The 14733-nt window shown below is 54.2% G+C and overlaps 1 protein-coding gene across 1 annotated transcript in view; it reads right to left on the bottom strand.

The window, feature by feature from the left end:
* Positions 1-14655, bottom strand: part of imp4 (IMP4, U3 small nucleolar ribonucleoprotein) — a 22388-nt gene extending 7733 nt beyond the window's left edge. The window contains 1 exon segment of the mRNA NM_001016629.2: positions 14632-14655. Coding sequence (NP_001016629.1) covers positions 14632-14634 — 3 coding nt within the window. The 5' untranslated portion in view covers positions 14635-14655.
* Positions 14656-14733: the final 78 nt, after the last annotated feature.

The raw sequence follows: 14733 nt of genomic DNA, 5'->3' as shown, positions 1-14733 counted from the left end.
GTACAGCACAGCATTATGGGTAACTATGGGGCTCCCCGCACCCCTATTACCCCCAGTACAGCACAGCATTATGGGTAACTATGGGGCTCCCCCGTACCGCCTATTACCCCAGTACAGCACAGCATTATGGGTAACTATGGGGCTCCCCGCACCCCTATTACCCCCAGTACAGCACAGCATTATGGGTAACTATGGACTCCCCCGTACCCCTATTACCCCCAGTACAGCACAGCATTATGGGTAACTATGGGGCTCCCCGTACCCCTATTACCCCAGTAACAGCACAGCATTATGGGTAACTATGGGGCTCCCCTGTACCCTATTACCCCAGTACAAGCACAGCATTATGGGTAACTATGGGGCTCCCTGTACCCCTATTACCCCCAGTACAAGCACAGCATTATGGGTAACTATGGGGCTCCCCGTACCCCTATTACCCCAGTACAGCACAGCATTATGGGTAACTATGGGGCTCCCCGAACCCCTATTACCCCCAGTACAGCACAGCATTATGGGTAACTATGGGGCTCCCCGCACCCCTATTACCCCCAGTACAGCACAGCATTATGGGTAACTATGGGCTCCCCCGTACCCCTATACCCCAGTACAGCACAGCATTATGGGTAACTATGGGCTCCCTGTACCCCTATTACCCCCAGTAACAGCACAGCATTATGGGTAACTATGGGCTCCCCCGCACCCCTATTACCCCCAGTACAGCACAGCATTATGGGTAACTATGGGGCTTCCACGCACCTATTACCCCCAGTACAGCACAGCATTATGGGTAACTATGGGGACTCCCCGTACCCCTATTACCCCCCAGTACAGCACAGCATTATGGGTAACTATGGGGCCTCCCGTACCCCTATTACCCCAGTAACAGCACAGGCATTATGGGTACTATGGGGCTCCCCCGCACCACTATTACCCCAGTACAGCAACAGCATTAATGGGTAACTATGGGGCTCCCCCGCACCCCTATTACCCCAGTACAGCACAGCATTATGGGTAACTATGGGACTCCCTGTACCCCTATTACCCCCAGTACAGCACAGCATTATGGGTAACTATGGGGCTCCCCGTACCCCTATTACCCCCAGTACAAGCACAGCATTATGGGTAACTATGGGGCTCCCCCGTACCCCCTATTACCCCCAGTAAGCACAGCATTATGGGTAACTATGGGCTCCCTGTACCCTATTACCCCCAGTAACAGCACAGCATTATGGGTAACTATGGGGCTCCTGTACCCCTATTACCCCCAGTACAGCAGCAGCATTATGGGTAACTATGGGACTCCCCGCACCCCTATTACCCCCCAGTACAGCACAGCATTATGGGTAACTATGGACTCCCCCGCACCCTATTACCCCCAGTACAGCACAGCATTATGGGTAACTATGGGACTCCCCGTACCCTATTACCCCCAGTACAGCACAGCATTATGGGTAACTATGGGGCTCCCTGTACCCCTATTACCCCCAGTACAGCACAGCATTATGGGTAACTATGGGCTCCCTGTACCCCTATTACCCCCGTACAGCACAGCATTATGGGTAACTATGGGCTCCCCCGTACCCCTATTACCCCAGTACAGCACAGCATTATGGGTAACTATGGACTCCCCCGCACCCCTATTACCCCAGTACAGCACAGCATTATGGGTAACTATGGGACTCCCCGTACCCCTATTACCCCCAGTACAGCACAGCATTATGGGTAACTATGGGGCTCCCCGTACCCCTATTACCCCAGTACAGCACAGCATTATGGGTAACTATGGGGCTCCCCGCACCCCTATTACCCCCAGTACAGCACAGCATTATGGGTAACTATGGGCTCCCCGCACCCCCTATTACCCCCAGTACAGCACAGCATTATGGGTAACTATGGGCTCCCCGTACCCCTATTACCCCAGTACAGCACAGCATTATGGGTAACTATGGGCTCCCCGCACCCCTATTACCCCAGTACAGCACATCAATTAATGGGTAACTATGGGCTCCCTGTACCCTATTACCCCCAGTACAGGCAGCAGCATTATGGGTAACTATGGGGCTCCCCGTACCCCTATTACCCCCAGTACAGCACAGCATTATGGGTAACTATGGGGCCCCCGCACCCCTATTACCCCCAGTACAGCACAGCATTATGGGTAACTATGGGGCTCCCCCGCACCCCTATTACCCCCAGTACAGCACAGCATTATGGGTAACTATGGGGCTCCCCGCACCCCTATTACCCCAGTACAGCACAGCATTATGGGTAACTATGGGGCTCCCCGTACCCCTATTACCCCCAGTACAGCACAGCATTATGGGTAACTATGGGGCTCCCCCGTACCCCTATTACCCCCAGTACAGCACAGCATTATGGGTAACTATGGGGCTCCCCCGCACCCCTATTACCCCCAGTACAGCACAGCATTATGGGTAACTATGGGGCTCCCCCGCACCCCTATTACCCCCAGTACAGCACAGCATTATGGGTAACTATGGGGCTCCCCGTACCCCTATTACCCCCAGTACAGCACAGCATTATGGGTAACTATGGGGCCCCCCGCACCCCTATTACCCCCAGTACAGCACAGCATTATGGGTAACTATGGGGCTCCCCGTACCCCTATTACCCCAGTACAGCACAGCATTATGGGTAACTATGGGGCTCCCCGTACCCCTATTACCCCCAGTACAGCACAGCATTATGGGTAACTATGGGGCTCCCCGTACCCCTATTACCCCCAGTACAGCACAGCATTATGGGTAACTATGGGCTCCCGCACCCCTATTACCCCCAGTACAGCACAGCATTATGGGTAACTATGGGGCTCCCCGCACCCCTATTACCCCCAGTACAGCACAGCATTATGGGTAACTATGGGGCTCCCCGTACCCCTATTACCCCCAGTACAGCACAGCATTATGGGTAACTATGGGGCTCCCTGTACCCCTATTACCCCCAGTACAGCACAGCATTATGGGTAACTATGGGACTCCCCGTACCCCTATTACCCCCAGTACAGCACAGCATTATGGGTAACTATGGGGCTCCCCGCACCCCTATTACCCCCAGTACAGCACAGCATTATGGGTAACTATGGGACTCCCCCGTACCCCTATTACCCCCAGTACAGCACAGCATTATGGGTAACTATGGGCTCCCCCGCACCCCTATTACCCCAGTACAGCACAGCAATTATGGGTAACTATGGGCTCCCCGCACCCCCTATTACCCCAGTACAGCACAGCATTATGGGTAACTATGGGGCTCCCCCGTACCCCTATTACCCCCAGTACAGCAACAGCATTATGGGTAACTATGGGGCTCCCTGTACCCCTATTACCCCCAGTACAGCACAGCATTATGGGTAACTATGGGGCTCCCCGACCCTATTACCCCCAGTACAGCACAGCATTAATGGGTAACTATGGGGCTCCCCCGCACCCCTATTACCACCCAGTACAGCACAGCATTATGGGTAACTATGGGGCTCCCCGTAACCCCTATTACCCCCAGTACAGCACAGCATTATGGGTAACTATGGGCTCCCCCGCACCCTATTACCCCCAGTACAGCACAGCATTATGGGTAACTATGGGACTCCCCGTACCCCTATTACCCCCAGTACAGCACAGCATTATGGGTAACTATGGGCTCCCTTACCCCTATTACCCCAGTACAGCACAGCATTATGGGTAACTATGGGGCTCCCCACCCCTATTACCCCAGTACAGCACAGCATTATGGGTAACTATGGGGCTCCCCGTACCCCTATTACCCCCAGTACAGCACAGCATTATGGGTAACTATGGGGCTCCCCGTACCCCTATTACCCCCAGTACAGCACAGCATTATGGGTAACTATGGGGCTCCCTGTACCCCTATTACCCCCAGTACAGCACAGCATTATGGGTAACTATGGGGCTCCCCGTACCCCTATTACCCCCAGTACAGCACAGCATTATGGGTAACTATGGGGCTCCCCGTACCCCTATTACCCCCAGTACAGCACAGCATTATGGGTAACTATGGGGCTCCCCGTACCCCTATTACCCCAGTACAGCACCAGCATTATGGGTAACTATGGGACTCCCCGTACCCCTATTACCCCAGTACAGCACAGCATTATGGGTAACTATGGGGCTCCCCGCACCCCTATTACCCCCAGTACAGCACAGCATTATGGGTAACTATGGGCTCCCGTACCCCTATTACCCCCAGTACAGCACAGCATTATGGGTAACTAGGGGCTCCCCGTACCCCTATTACCCCCAGTACAGCACAGCATTATGGGTAACTATGGGCTCCCCCGCACCGCCTATTACCCCCAGTACAGCACAGCATTATGGGTAACTATTGGGCTCCCCGTACCCCTATTACCCCCAGTACAGCACAGCATTATGGGTAACTATGGGGCTCCCCCGTACCCCTATTACCCCCAGTACAGCACAGCATTATGGGTAACTATGGGGCTCCCCCGTACCCCTATTACCCCCAGTACAGCACAGCATTATGGGTAACTATGGGGCTCCCCGTACCCCTATTACCCCCAGTACAGCACAGCATTATGGGTAACTATGGGGCTCCCCGTACCCCTATTACCCCCAGTACAGCACAGCATTATGGGTAACTATGGGGCTCCCCGTACCCCTATTACCCCCAGTACAGCACAGCATTATGGGTAACTATGGGACTCCCCGCACCCCTATTACCCCCAGTACAGCACAGCATTATGGGTAACTATGGGGCTCCCCGTACCCCTATTACCCCCAGTACAGCACAGCATTATGGGTAACTATGGGGCTCCCCGCACCCCTATTACCCCCAGTACAGCACAGCATTATGGGTAACTATGGGGCTCCCCGTACCCCTATTACCCCAGTACAGCACAGCATTATGGGTAACTATGGGGCTCCCCCGCACCCCTATTACCCCCAGTACAGCACAGCATTATGGGTAACTATGGGGCTCCCGTACCCCTATTACCCCCAGTACAGCACAGCATTATGGGTAACTATGGGGCTCCCCGTACCCCTATTACCCCCAGTACAGCACAGCATTATGGGTAACTATGGGGCTCCCGTACCCCTATTACCCCAGTACAGCACAGCATTATGGGTAACTATGGGGCTCCCCGTACCCCTATTACCCCCAGTACAGCACAGCATTATGGGTAACTATGGGGCTCCCCGTACCCCTATTACCCCCAGTACAGCACAGCATTATGGGTAACTATGGGACTCCCTGTACCCCTATTACCCCAGTACAGCACAGCATTATGGGTAACTATGGGGCTCCCGCACCCCTATTACCCCCAGTACAGCACAGCATTATGGTAACTATGGGACTCCCCTGTACCCCTATTACCCCCAGTACAGCACAGCATTATGGGTAACTATGGGGCTTCCCCCGTACCCCTATTACCCCCAGTACAGCACAGCATTATGGGTAACTATGGGGCTCCCCGCACCCCTATTACCCCAGTACAGCACAGCATTATGGGTAACTATGGGGCTCCCCCGTACCCCTATTACCCCAGTACAGCACAGCATTATGGGTAACTATGGGACTCCCTGTACCCCTATTACCCCCAGTACAGCACAGCATTATGGTTAACTATGGGACTCCCCGCACCCTATTACCCCCAGTACAGCACAGCATTATGGGTAACTATGGGGCCCCGTACCCCTAATTACCCCCAGTACAGCACAGCATTATGGGTAACTATGGGACTCCCCGCACCCCTATTACCCGCCAGTACAGCACAGCATTATGGGTTAACTATGGGGCTCCCCGTACCCCTATTACCCCCAGTACAAGCACAGCATTATGGGTAACTATGGGGCTTCCCCGCACCCCTATTACCCCCAGTACAGCACAGCATTATGGGTAACTATGGGGCTCCCCCGCACCCCTATTACCCCAGTACAGCACAGCATTATTGGGTAACTATGGGACTCCCCGCACCCCTATTACCCCAGTACAGCACAGCATTATGGGTACTATGGGGCTCCCCCCGTACCCCTATTACCCCCAGTACAGCACAGCATTATGGGTAACTATGGGGCTCCCTGTACCCCTATTACCCCCAGTACAGCACAGCATTTATGGGTACCTATGGGCTCCCTGTACCCCTATTACCCCCAGTACAGCACAGCATTATGGGTAACTATGGGGCCCCCCGCACCCCTATTACCCCAGTACAGCACAGCATTATGGGTAACTATGGGACTCCCCATACCCCTATTACCCCCAGTACAGCACAGCATTATGGGTAACTATGGGGCTCCCCGTACCCCTATTACCCCAGTACAGCACAGCATTATGGGTAACTATGGGGACTCCCCCGTACCCCTATTACCCCCAGTACAGCACAGCATTATGGGTAACTATGGGACTCCCTGTACCCCTATTACCCCCAGTACAGCACAGCATTATGGGTAACTATGGGGCTCCCCGCACCCCTATTACCCCCAGTACAGCACAGCATTATGGGTAACTATGGGACTCCCCCGCACCCCTATTACCCCCAGTACAGCACAGCATTATGGTAACTATGGGGCTCCCCGCACCCCTATTACCCCCAGTACAGCACAGCATTATGGGTAACTATGGGCTCCCCCGTACCCCTATTACCCCCAGTACAGCACAGCATTATGGGTAACTATGGGACTCCCCCGCACCCCTATTACCCCCAGTACAGCACAGCATTATGGGTAACTATGGGGCTCCCCCGTACCCTATTACCCCAGTACAGCACAGCATTATGGGTAACTATGGGACTTCCCCCGCACCCCTATTACCCCCAGTACAGCACAGCATTATGGGTAACTATGGGCTCCCCCGTACCCCTATTACCCCCAGTACAGCACAGCATTATGGGTAACTATGGGACTCCCCCGCACCCCTATTACCCCAGTACAGCACAGCATTATGGGTAACTATGGGGCTCCCCCGTACCCCTATTACCCCCAGTACAGCACAGCATTATGGGTAACTATGGGACTCCCCGCACCCCTATTACCCCCAGTACAGCACAGCATTATGGGTAACTATGGGGCTCCCTGTACCCCTATTACCCCCAGTACAGCACAGCATTATGGGTAATTATGGGGCTCCCCGTACCCCTATTACCCCCAGTACAGCACAGCATTATGGGTAACTATGGGGACTCCCCGCCCATACCCCCCTATTAACCCCCCCCCAGTACAGCACAGCATTATGGGTAACTATGGGGCTCCCCGTACCCCTATTACCCCCAGTACAGCACAGCATTATGGGTAACTATGGGGCTCCCCGTACCCCTATTACCCCCAGTACAGCACAGCATTATGGGTAACTATGGGGCTCCCCGCACCCCTATTACCCCAGTACAGCACAGCATTATGGGTAACTATGGGACTCCCCCGCACCCCTATTAACCCCCAGTACAGCACAGCATTATGGGTAACTATGGGGCTCCCCCGCACCCCTATTACCCCCAGTACAGCACAGCATTATGGGTAACTATGGGACTCCCCGTACCCCTATTACCCCCAGTAACAGCACAGCATTATGGGTAACTATGGGGCTCCCCGCACCCCTATTACCCCAGTACAGCACAGCATTATGGGTAACTATGGGGACTCCCCCGTACCCCTATTACCCCCAGTACAGCACAGCATTATGGTAACTATGGGGCTCCCCGCACCCCTATTACCCCCAGACAGCACAGCATTATGGGTAACTATGGGGCCCCCGCACCCCTTTACCCCCAGTACAGCACAGCATTATGGGTAACTATTGGGCTCCCCGTACCCTATTACCCCCAGTACAGCACAGCATTATGGGTAACTATGGGGCCCCCCGCACCCCTATTACCCCCAGTACAGCACAGCATTATGGGTAACTATGGGACTCCCCGCACCCCTATTACCCCCAGTACAGCACAGCATTATGGGTAACTATGGGGCTCCCTGTACCCCTATTACCCCCAGTACAGCACAGCATTATGGGTAACTATGGGGCTCCCCGTACCCCTATTACCCCCAGTACAGCACAGCATTATGGGTAACTATGGGGCTCCCCCGTACCCCTATTACCCCAGTACAGCACAGCATTATGGGTAACTATGGGGCTCCCCGTACCCCTATTACCCCCAGTACAGCACAGCATTATGGGTAACTATGGGGCTCCCCCGCACCCCTATTACCCCAGTACAGCACAGCATTATGGGTAACTATGGGGCTCCCTGTACCCCTATTACCCCCAGTACAGCACAGCATTATGGGTAACTATGGGGCTCCCCGTACCCCTATTACCCCCAGTACAGCACAGCATTATGGGTAACTATGGGGCTCCCCCGTACCCCTATTACCCCCAGTACAGCACAGCATTATGGGTAACTATGGGGCTCCCCGTACCCCTATTACCCCCAGTACAGCACAGAATTATGGGTAACTATGGGGTTCCCCCGCACCCCTATTACCCCCAGTACAGCACAGCATTATGGGTAACTATGGGACTCCCCGTACCCCTATTACCCCCAGTACAGCACAGCATTATGGGTAACTATGGGGCTCCCCGTACCCCTATTACCCCCAGTACAGCACAGCATTATGGGTAACTATGGGGTTCCCCCGCACCCCTATTACCCCCAGTACAGCACAGCATTATGGGTAACTATGGGGCTCCCTGTACCCCTATTACCCCCAGTACAGCACAGCATTATGGGTAACTATGGGCTCCCCGTACCCCTATTACCCCCAGTACAGCACAGCATTATGGGTAACTATGGGGCTCCCCGTACCCTATTACCCCCAGTACAGCACAGCATTATGGGTAACTATGGGACTCCCCGTACCCCTATTACCCCCAGTACAGCACAGCATTATGGGTAACTATGGGGCTCCCCCGCATCCCTATTACCCCCAGTACAGCACAGCATTATGGGTAACTATGGGACTCCCCCGCACCCCTATTACCCCCAGTACAGCACAGCATTATGGGTAACTATGGGGCTCCCCCGCACCCCTATTACCCCCAGTACAGCACAGCATTATGGGTAACTATGGGACTCCCTGTACCCCTATTACCCCAGTACAGCACAGCATTATGGGTAACTATGGGACTCCCTGTACCCCTATTACCCCAGTACAGCACAGCATTATGGGTAACTATGGGGCCCCCGCACCCCTATTACCCCCAGTACAGCACAGCATTATGGGTAACTATGGGACTCCCCCGTACCCCTATTACCCCCAGTACAGCACAGCATTATGGGTAACTATGGGACTCCCTGTACCCCTATTACCCCCAGTACAGCACAGCATTATGGGTAACTATGGGGCTCCCCGTACCCCTATTACCCCCAGTACAGCACAGAATTATGGGTAACTATGGGGTTCCCCCGCACCCCTATTACCCCCAGTACAGCACAGCATTATGGGTAACTATGGGACTCCCCGTACCCCTATTACCCCCAGTACAGCACAGCATTATGGGTAACTATGGGGCTCCCCGTACCCCTATTACCCCAGTACAGCACAGCATTATGGGTAACTATGGGGTTCCCCCGCACCCCTATTACCCCCAGTACAGCACAGCATTATGGGTAACTATGGGGCTCCCTGTACCCCTATTACCCCCAGTACAGCACAGCATTATGGGTAACTATGGGGCTCCCCGTACCCCTATTACCCCCAGTACAGCACAGCATTATGGGTAACTATGGGGCTCCCCGTACCCCTATTACCCCCAGTACAGCACAGCATTATGGGTAACTATGGGACTCCCCGTACCCCTATTACCCCCAGTACAGCACAGCATTATGGGTAACTATGGGGCTCCCCCGCATCCCTATTACCCCCAGTACAGCACAGCATTATGGGTAACTATGGGACTCCCCCGCACCCCTATTACCCCCAGTACAGCACAGCATTATGGGTAACTATGGGGCTCCCCCGCACCCCTATTACCCCCAGTACAGCACAGCATTATGGGGTAACTATGGGACTCCCTGTACCCCTATTACCCCCAGTACAGCACAGCATTATGGGTAACTATGGGACTCCCTGTACCCCTATTACCCCCAGTACAGCACAGCATTATGGGTAACTATGGGGCCCCCGCACCCCTATTACCCCCAGTACAGCACAGCATTATGGGTAACTATGGGACTCCCTGTACCCCTATTACCCCCAGTACAGCACAGCATTATGGGTAACTATGGGGCCCCCGCACCCCTATTACCCCCAGTACAGCACAGCATTATGGGTAACTATGGGACTCCCCCGTACCCCTATTACCCCCAGTACAGCACAGCATTATGGGTAACTATGGGACTCCCTGTACCCCTATTACCCCCAGTACAGCACAGCATTATGGGTAACTATGGGGCCCCCGCACCCCTATTACCCCCAGTACAGCACAGCATTATGGGTAACTATGGGACTCCCCCGTACCCCTATTACCCCCAGTACAGCACAGCATTATGGGTAACTATGGGACTCCCTGTACCCCTATTACCCCTAGTACAGCACAGCATTATGGGTAACTATGGGACTCCCCCGCACCCCTATTGCCCCCAGTACAGCACAGCATTATGGGTAACTATGGGACTCCCCCGCACCCCTATTATCCCCAGTACAGCACAGCATTATGGGTAACTATGGGGCTCCCCGTACCCCTATTACCCCCCAGTACAGCACAGCATTATGGGTAACTATGGGACTCCCCCGCACCCCTATTATCCCCAGTACAGCACAGCATTATGGGTAACTATGGGGCTCCCCCGTACCCCTATTACCCTCAGTACAGCACAGCATTATGGGTAACTATGGGGCTCCCGCACCCCTATTGCCCCCAGTACAGCACAGCATTATGGGTAACTATGGGGCTCCCCCGCACCCCTATTACCCCCAGTACAGCACAGCATTATGGGTAACTATGGGACTCCCCCGCACCCCTATTACCCCCAGTACAGCACAGCATTATGGGTAACTATGGGACTCCTCCGCACCCCTATTACCCCCAGTACAGCACAGCATTATGGGTAACTATGGGGCTCCCCGTACCCCTATTACCCCCAGTACAGCACAGCATTATGGGTAACTATGGACTCCCCCGCATCCCTATTACCCCCAGTACAGCACAGCATTATGGGTAACTATGGGGCTCCCCCGCATCCCTATTACCCCCAGTACAGCACAGCATTATGGGTAACTATGGGGCTCCCCCGCATCCCTATTACCCCCAGTACAGCACAGCATTATGGGTAACTATGGGGCTCCCCCGCATCCCTATTACCCCCAGTACAGCACAGCATTATGGGTAACTATGGGACTCCCCCGCATCCCTATTACCCCCAGTACAGCACAGCATTATGGGTAACTATGGGGCTCCCCCGTACCCCTATTACCCCCAGTACAGCACAGCATTATGGGTAACTATGGGGCTCCCCCGTACCCCTATTACCCCCAGTATAGCACAGCATTATGGGTAACTATGGGACTCCTCCGCACCCCTATTACCCCCAGTACAGCACAGCATTATGGGTAACTATGGGACTCCCTGTACCCCTATTACCCCCAGTACAGCACAGCATTATGGGTAATTATGGGGCTCCCCGTACCCCTATTACCCCCAGTACAGCACAGCATTATGGGTAACTATGGGACTCCCCCGCACCCCTATTATCCCCAGTACAGCACAGCATTATGGGTAACTATGGGGTTCCCCCGTACCCCTATTACCCCCAGTACAGCACAGCATTATGGGTAACTATGGGACTCCCCCGCACCCCTATTACCCCCAGTACAGCACAGCATTATGGGTAACTATGGGACTCCCCGTACCCCTATTACCCCCAGTACAGCACAGCATTATGGGTAACTATGGGACTCCCCCGCACCCCTATTACCCCCAGTACAGCACAGCATTATGGGTAACTATGGGACTCCCCCGCACCCCTATTACCCCCAGTACAGCACAGCATTATGGGTAACTATGGGGCTCCCTGTACCCCTATTACCCCCAGTACAGCACAGCATTATGGGTAACTATGGGACTCCCCCGCACCCCTATTATCCCCAGTACAGCACAGCATTATGGGTAACTATGGGGTTCCCCCGTACCCCTATTACCCCCAGTACAGCACAGCATTATGGGTAACTATGGGACTCCCCCGCACCCCTATTACCCCCAGTACAGCACAGCATTATGGGTAACTATGGGACTCCCCGTACCCCTATTACCCCCAGTACAGCACAGCATTATGGGTAACTATGGGACTCCACCGCACCCCTATTACCCCCAGTACAGCACAGCATTATGGGTAACTATGGGACTCCCCCGCACCCCTATTACCCCCAGTACAGCACAGCATTATGGGTAACTATGGGGCTCCCCGTACCCCTATTACCCACAGTACAGCACAGCATTATGGGTAACTATGGGGCCCCCTGTACCCCTATTACCCCCAGTACAGCACAGCATTATGGGTAACTATGGGGCTCCCTGTACCCCTATTACCCCCAGTACAGCACAGCATTATGGGTAACTATGGGACTCCCCCGTACCCCTATTACCCCCAGTACAGCACAGCATTATGGGTAACTATGGGGCTCCCCCGTACCCCTATTACCCCCAGTACAGCACAGCATTATGGGTAACTATGGGACTCCCCCGTACCCCTATTACCCCCAGTACAGCACAGCATTATGGGTAACTATGGGACTCCCCCGTACCCCTATTACCCCCAGTACAGCACAGCATTATGGGTAACTATGGGGCTCCCCCGTACCCCTATTACCCCCAGTACAGCACAGCATTATGGGTAACTATGGGGCTCCCCCGCACCCCTATTACCCCCAGTACAGCACAGCATTATGGGTAACTATGGGGCTCCCCGTACCCCTATTACCCCCAGTACAGCACAGCATTATGGGTAACTATGGGACTCCCCCGCACCCCTATTACCCCCAGTACAGCACAGCATTATGGGTAACTATGGGACTCCCCCGCACCCCTATTACCCCCAGTACAGCACAGCATTATGGGTAACTATGGGGCCCCCCGCACCCCTATTACCCCCAGTACAGCACAGCATTATGGGTAACTATGGGGCTCCCCGTACCCCTATTACCCCCAGTACAGCACAGCATTATGGGTAACTATGGGGCCCCCGTACCCCTATTACCCCCAGTACAGCACAGCATTATGGGTAACTATGGGGCTCCCTGTACCCCTATTACCCCCAGTACAGCACAGCATTATGGGTAACTATGGGGCTCCCTGTACCCCTATTACCCCCAGTACAGCACAGCATTATGGGTAACTATGGGGCTCCCTGTACCCCTATTACCCCAGTACAGCACAGCATTATGGGTAACTATGGGGCTCCCTGTACCCCTATTACCCCCAGTACAGCACAGCATTATGGGTAACTATGGGGCTCCCCCGCACCCCTATTACCCCCAGTACAGCACAGCATTATGGGTAACTATGGGGCCCCCCGTACCCCTATTACCCCCAGTACAGCACAGCATTATGGGTAACTATGGGGCCCCCCGCACCCCTATTACCCCCAGTACAGCACAGCATTATGGGTAACTATGGGGCTCCCCGTACCCCTATTACCCCCAGTACAGCACAGCATTATGGGTAACTATGGGGCTCCCCCGCACCCCTATTACCCCCAGTACAGCACAGCATTATGGGTAACTATGGGGCTCCCCGTACCCCTATTACCCCCAGTACAGCACAGCATTATGGGTAACTATGGGGCCCCCTGTACCCCTATTACCCCCAGTACAGCACAGCATTATGGGTAACTATGGGGCTCCCTGTACCCCTATTACCCCCAGTACAGCACAGCATTATGGGTAACTATGGGACTCCCCGTACCCCTATTACCCCCAGTACAGCACAGCATTATGGGTAACTATGGGGCTCCCTGTACCCCTATTACCCCCAGTACAGCACAGCATTATGGGTAACTATGGGACTCCCTGTACCCCTATTACCCCCAGTACAGCACAGCATTATGGGTAACTATGGGGCTCCCTGTACCCCTATTACCCCAGTACAGCACAGCATTATGGGTAACTATGGGGCTCCCTGTACCCCTATTACCCCCAGTACAGCACAGCATTATGGGTAACTATGGGACTCCCTGTACCCCTATTACCCCCAGTACAGCACAGCATTATGGGTAACTATGGGGCTCCCTGTACCCCTATTACCCCCAGTACAGCACAGCATTATGGGTAACTATGGGGCTCCCCCGTACCCCTATTACCCCCAGTACAGCACAGCATTATGGGTAACTATGGGACTCCCTGTACCCCTATTACCCCCAGTACAGCACAGCATTATGGGTAACTATGGGACTCCCTGTACCCCTATTACCCCCAGTACAGCACAGCATTATGGGTAACTATGGGGCTCCCTGTACCCCTATTACCCCCAGTACAGCACAGCATTATGGGTAACTATGGGGCTCCCTGTACCCCTATTACCCCCAGTACAGCACAGCATTATGGGTAACTATGGGACTCCCTGTACCCCTATTACCCCCAGTACAGCACAGCATTATGGGTAACTATTACATTACGGTATTGGGGGGTATTGGGGGCCCCTAACACTCACCATGGTTGCGCTGTTCCGACCCCACGTGTAGCCCCTGAGAAATACCGGAAGAGAACCCCGGAAGTGACCTCACTGCGCCCCAAAGAAAGATGGCCGCCAGTG

This window comes from Xenopus tropicalis, chromosome 8 (assembly GCF_000004195.4).
Source record: "Xenopus tropicalis strain Nigerian chromosome 8, UCB_Xtro_10.0, whole genome shotgun sequence".
Classification (NCBI taxonomy): Eukaryota; Metazoa; Chordata; class Amphibia; order Anura; family Pipidae; genus Xenopus; species Xenopus tropicalis.
This window is presented reverse-complemented; position numbering and strand designations above follow the sequence as displayed.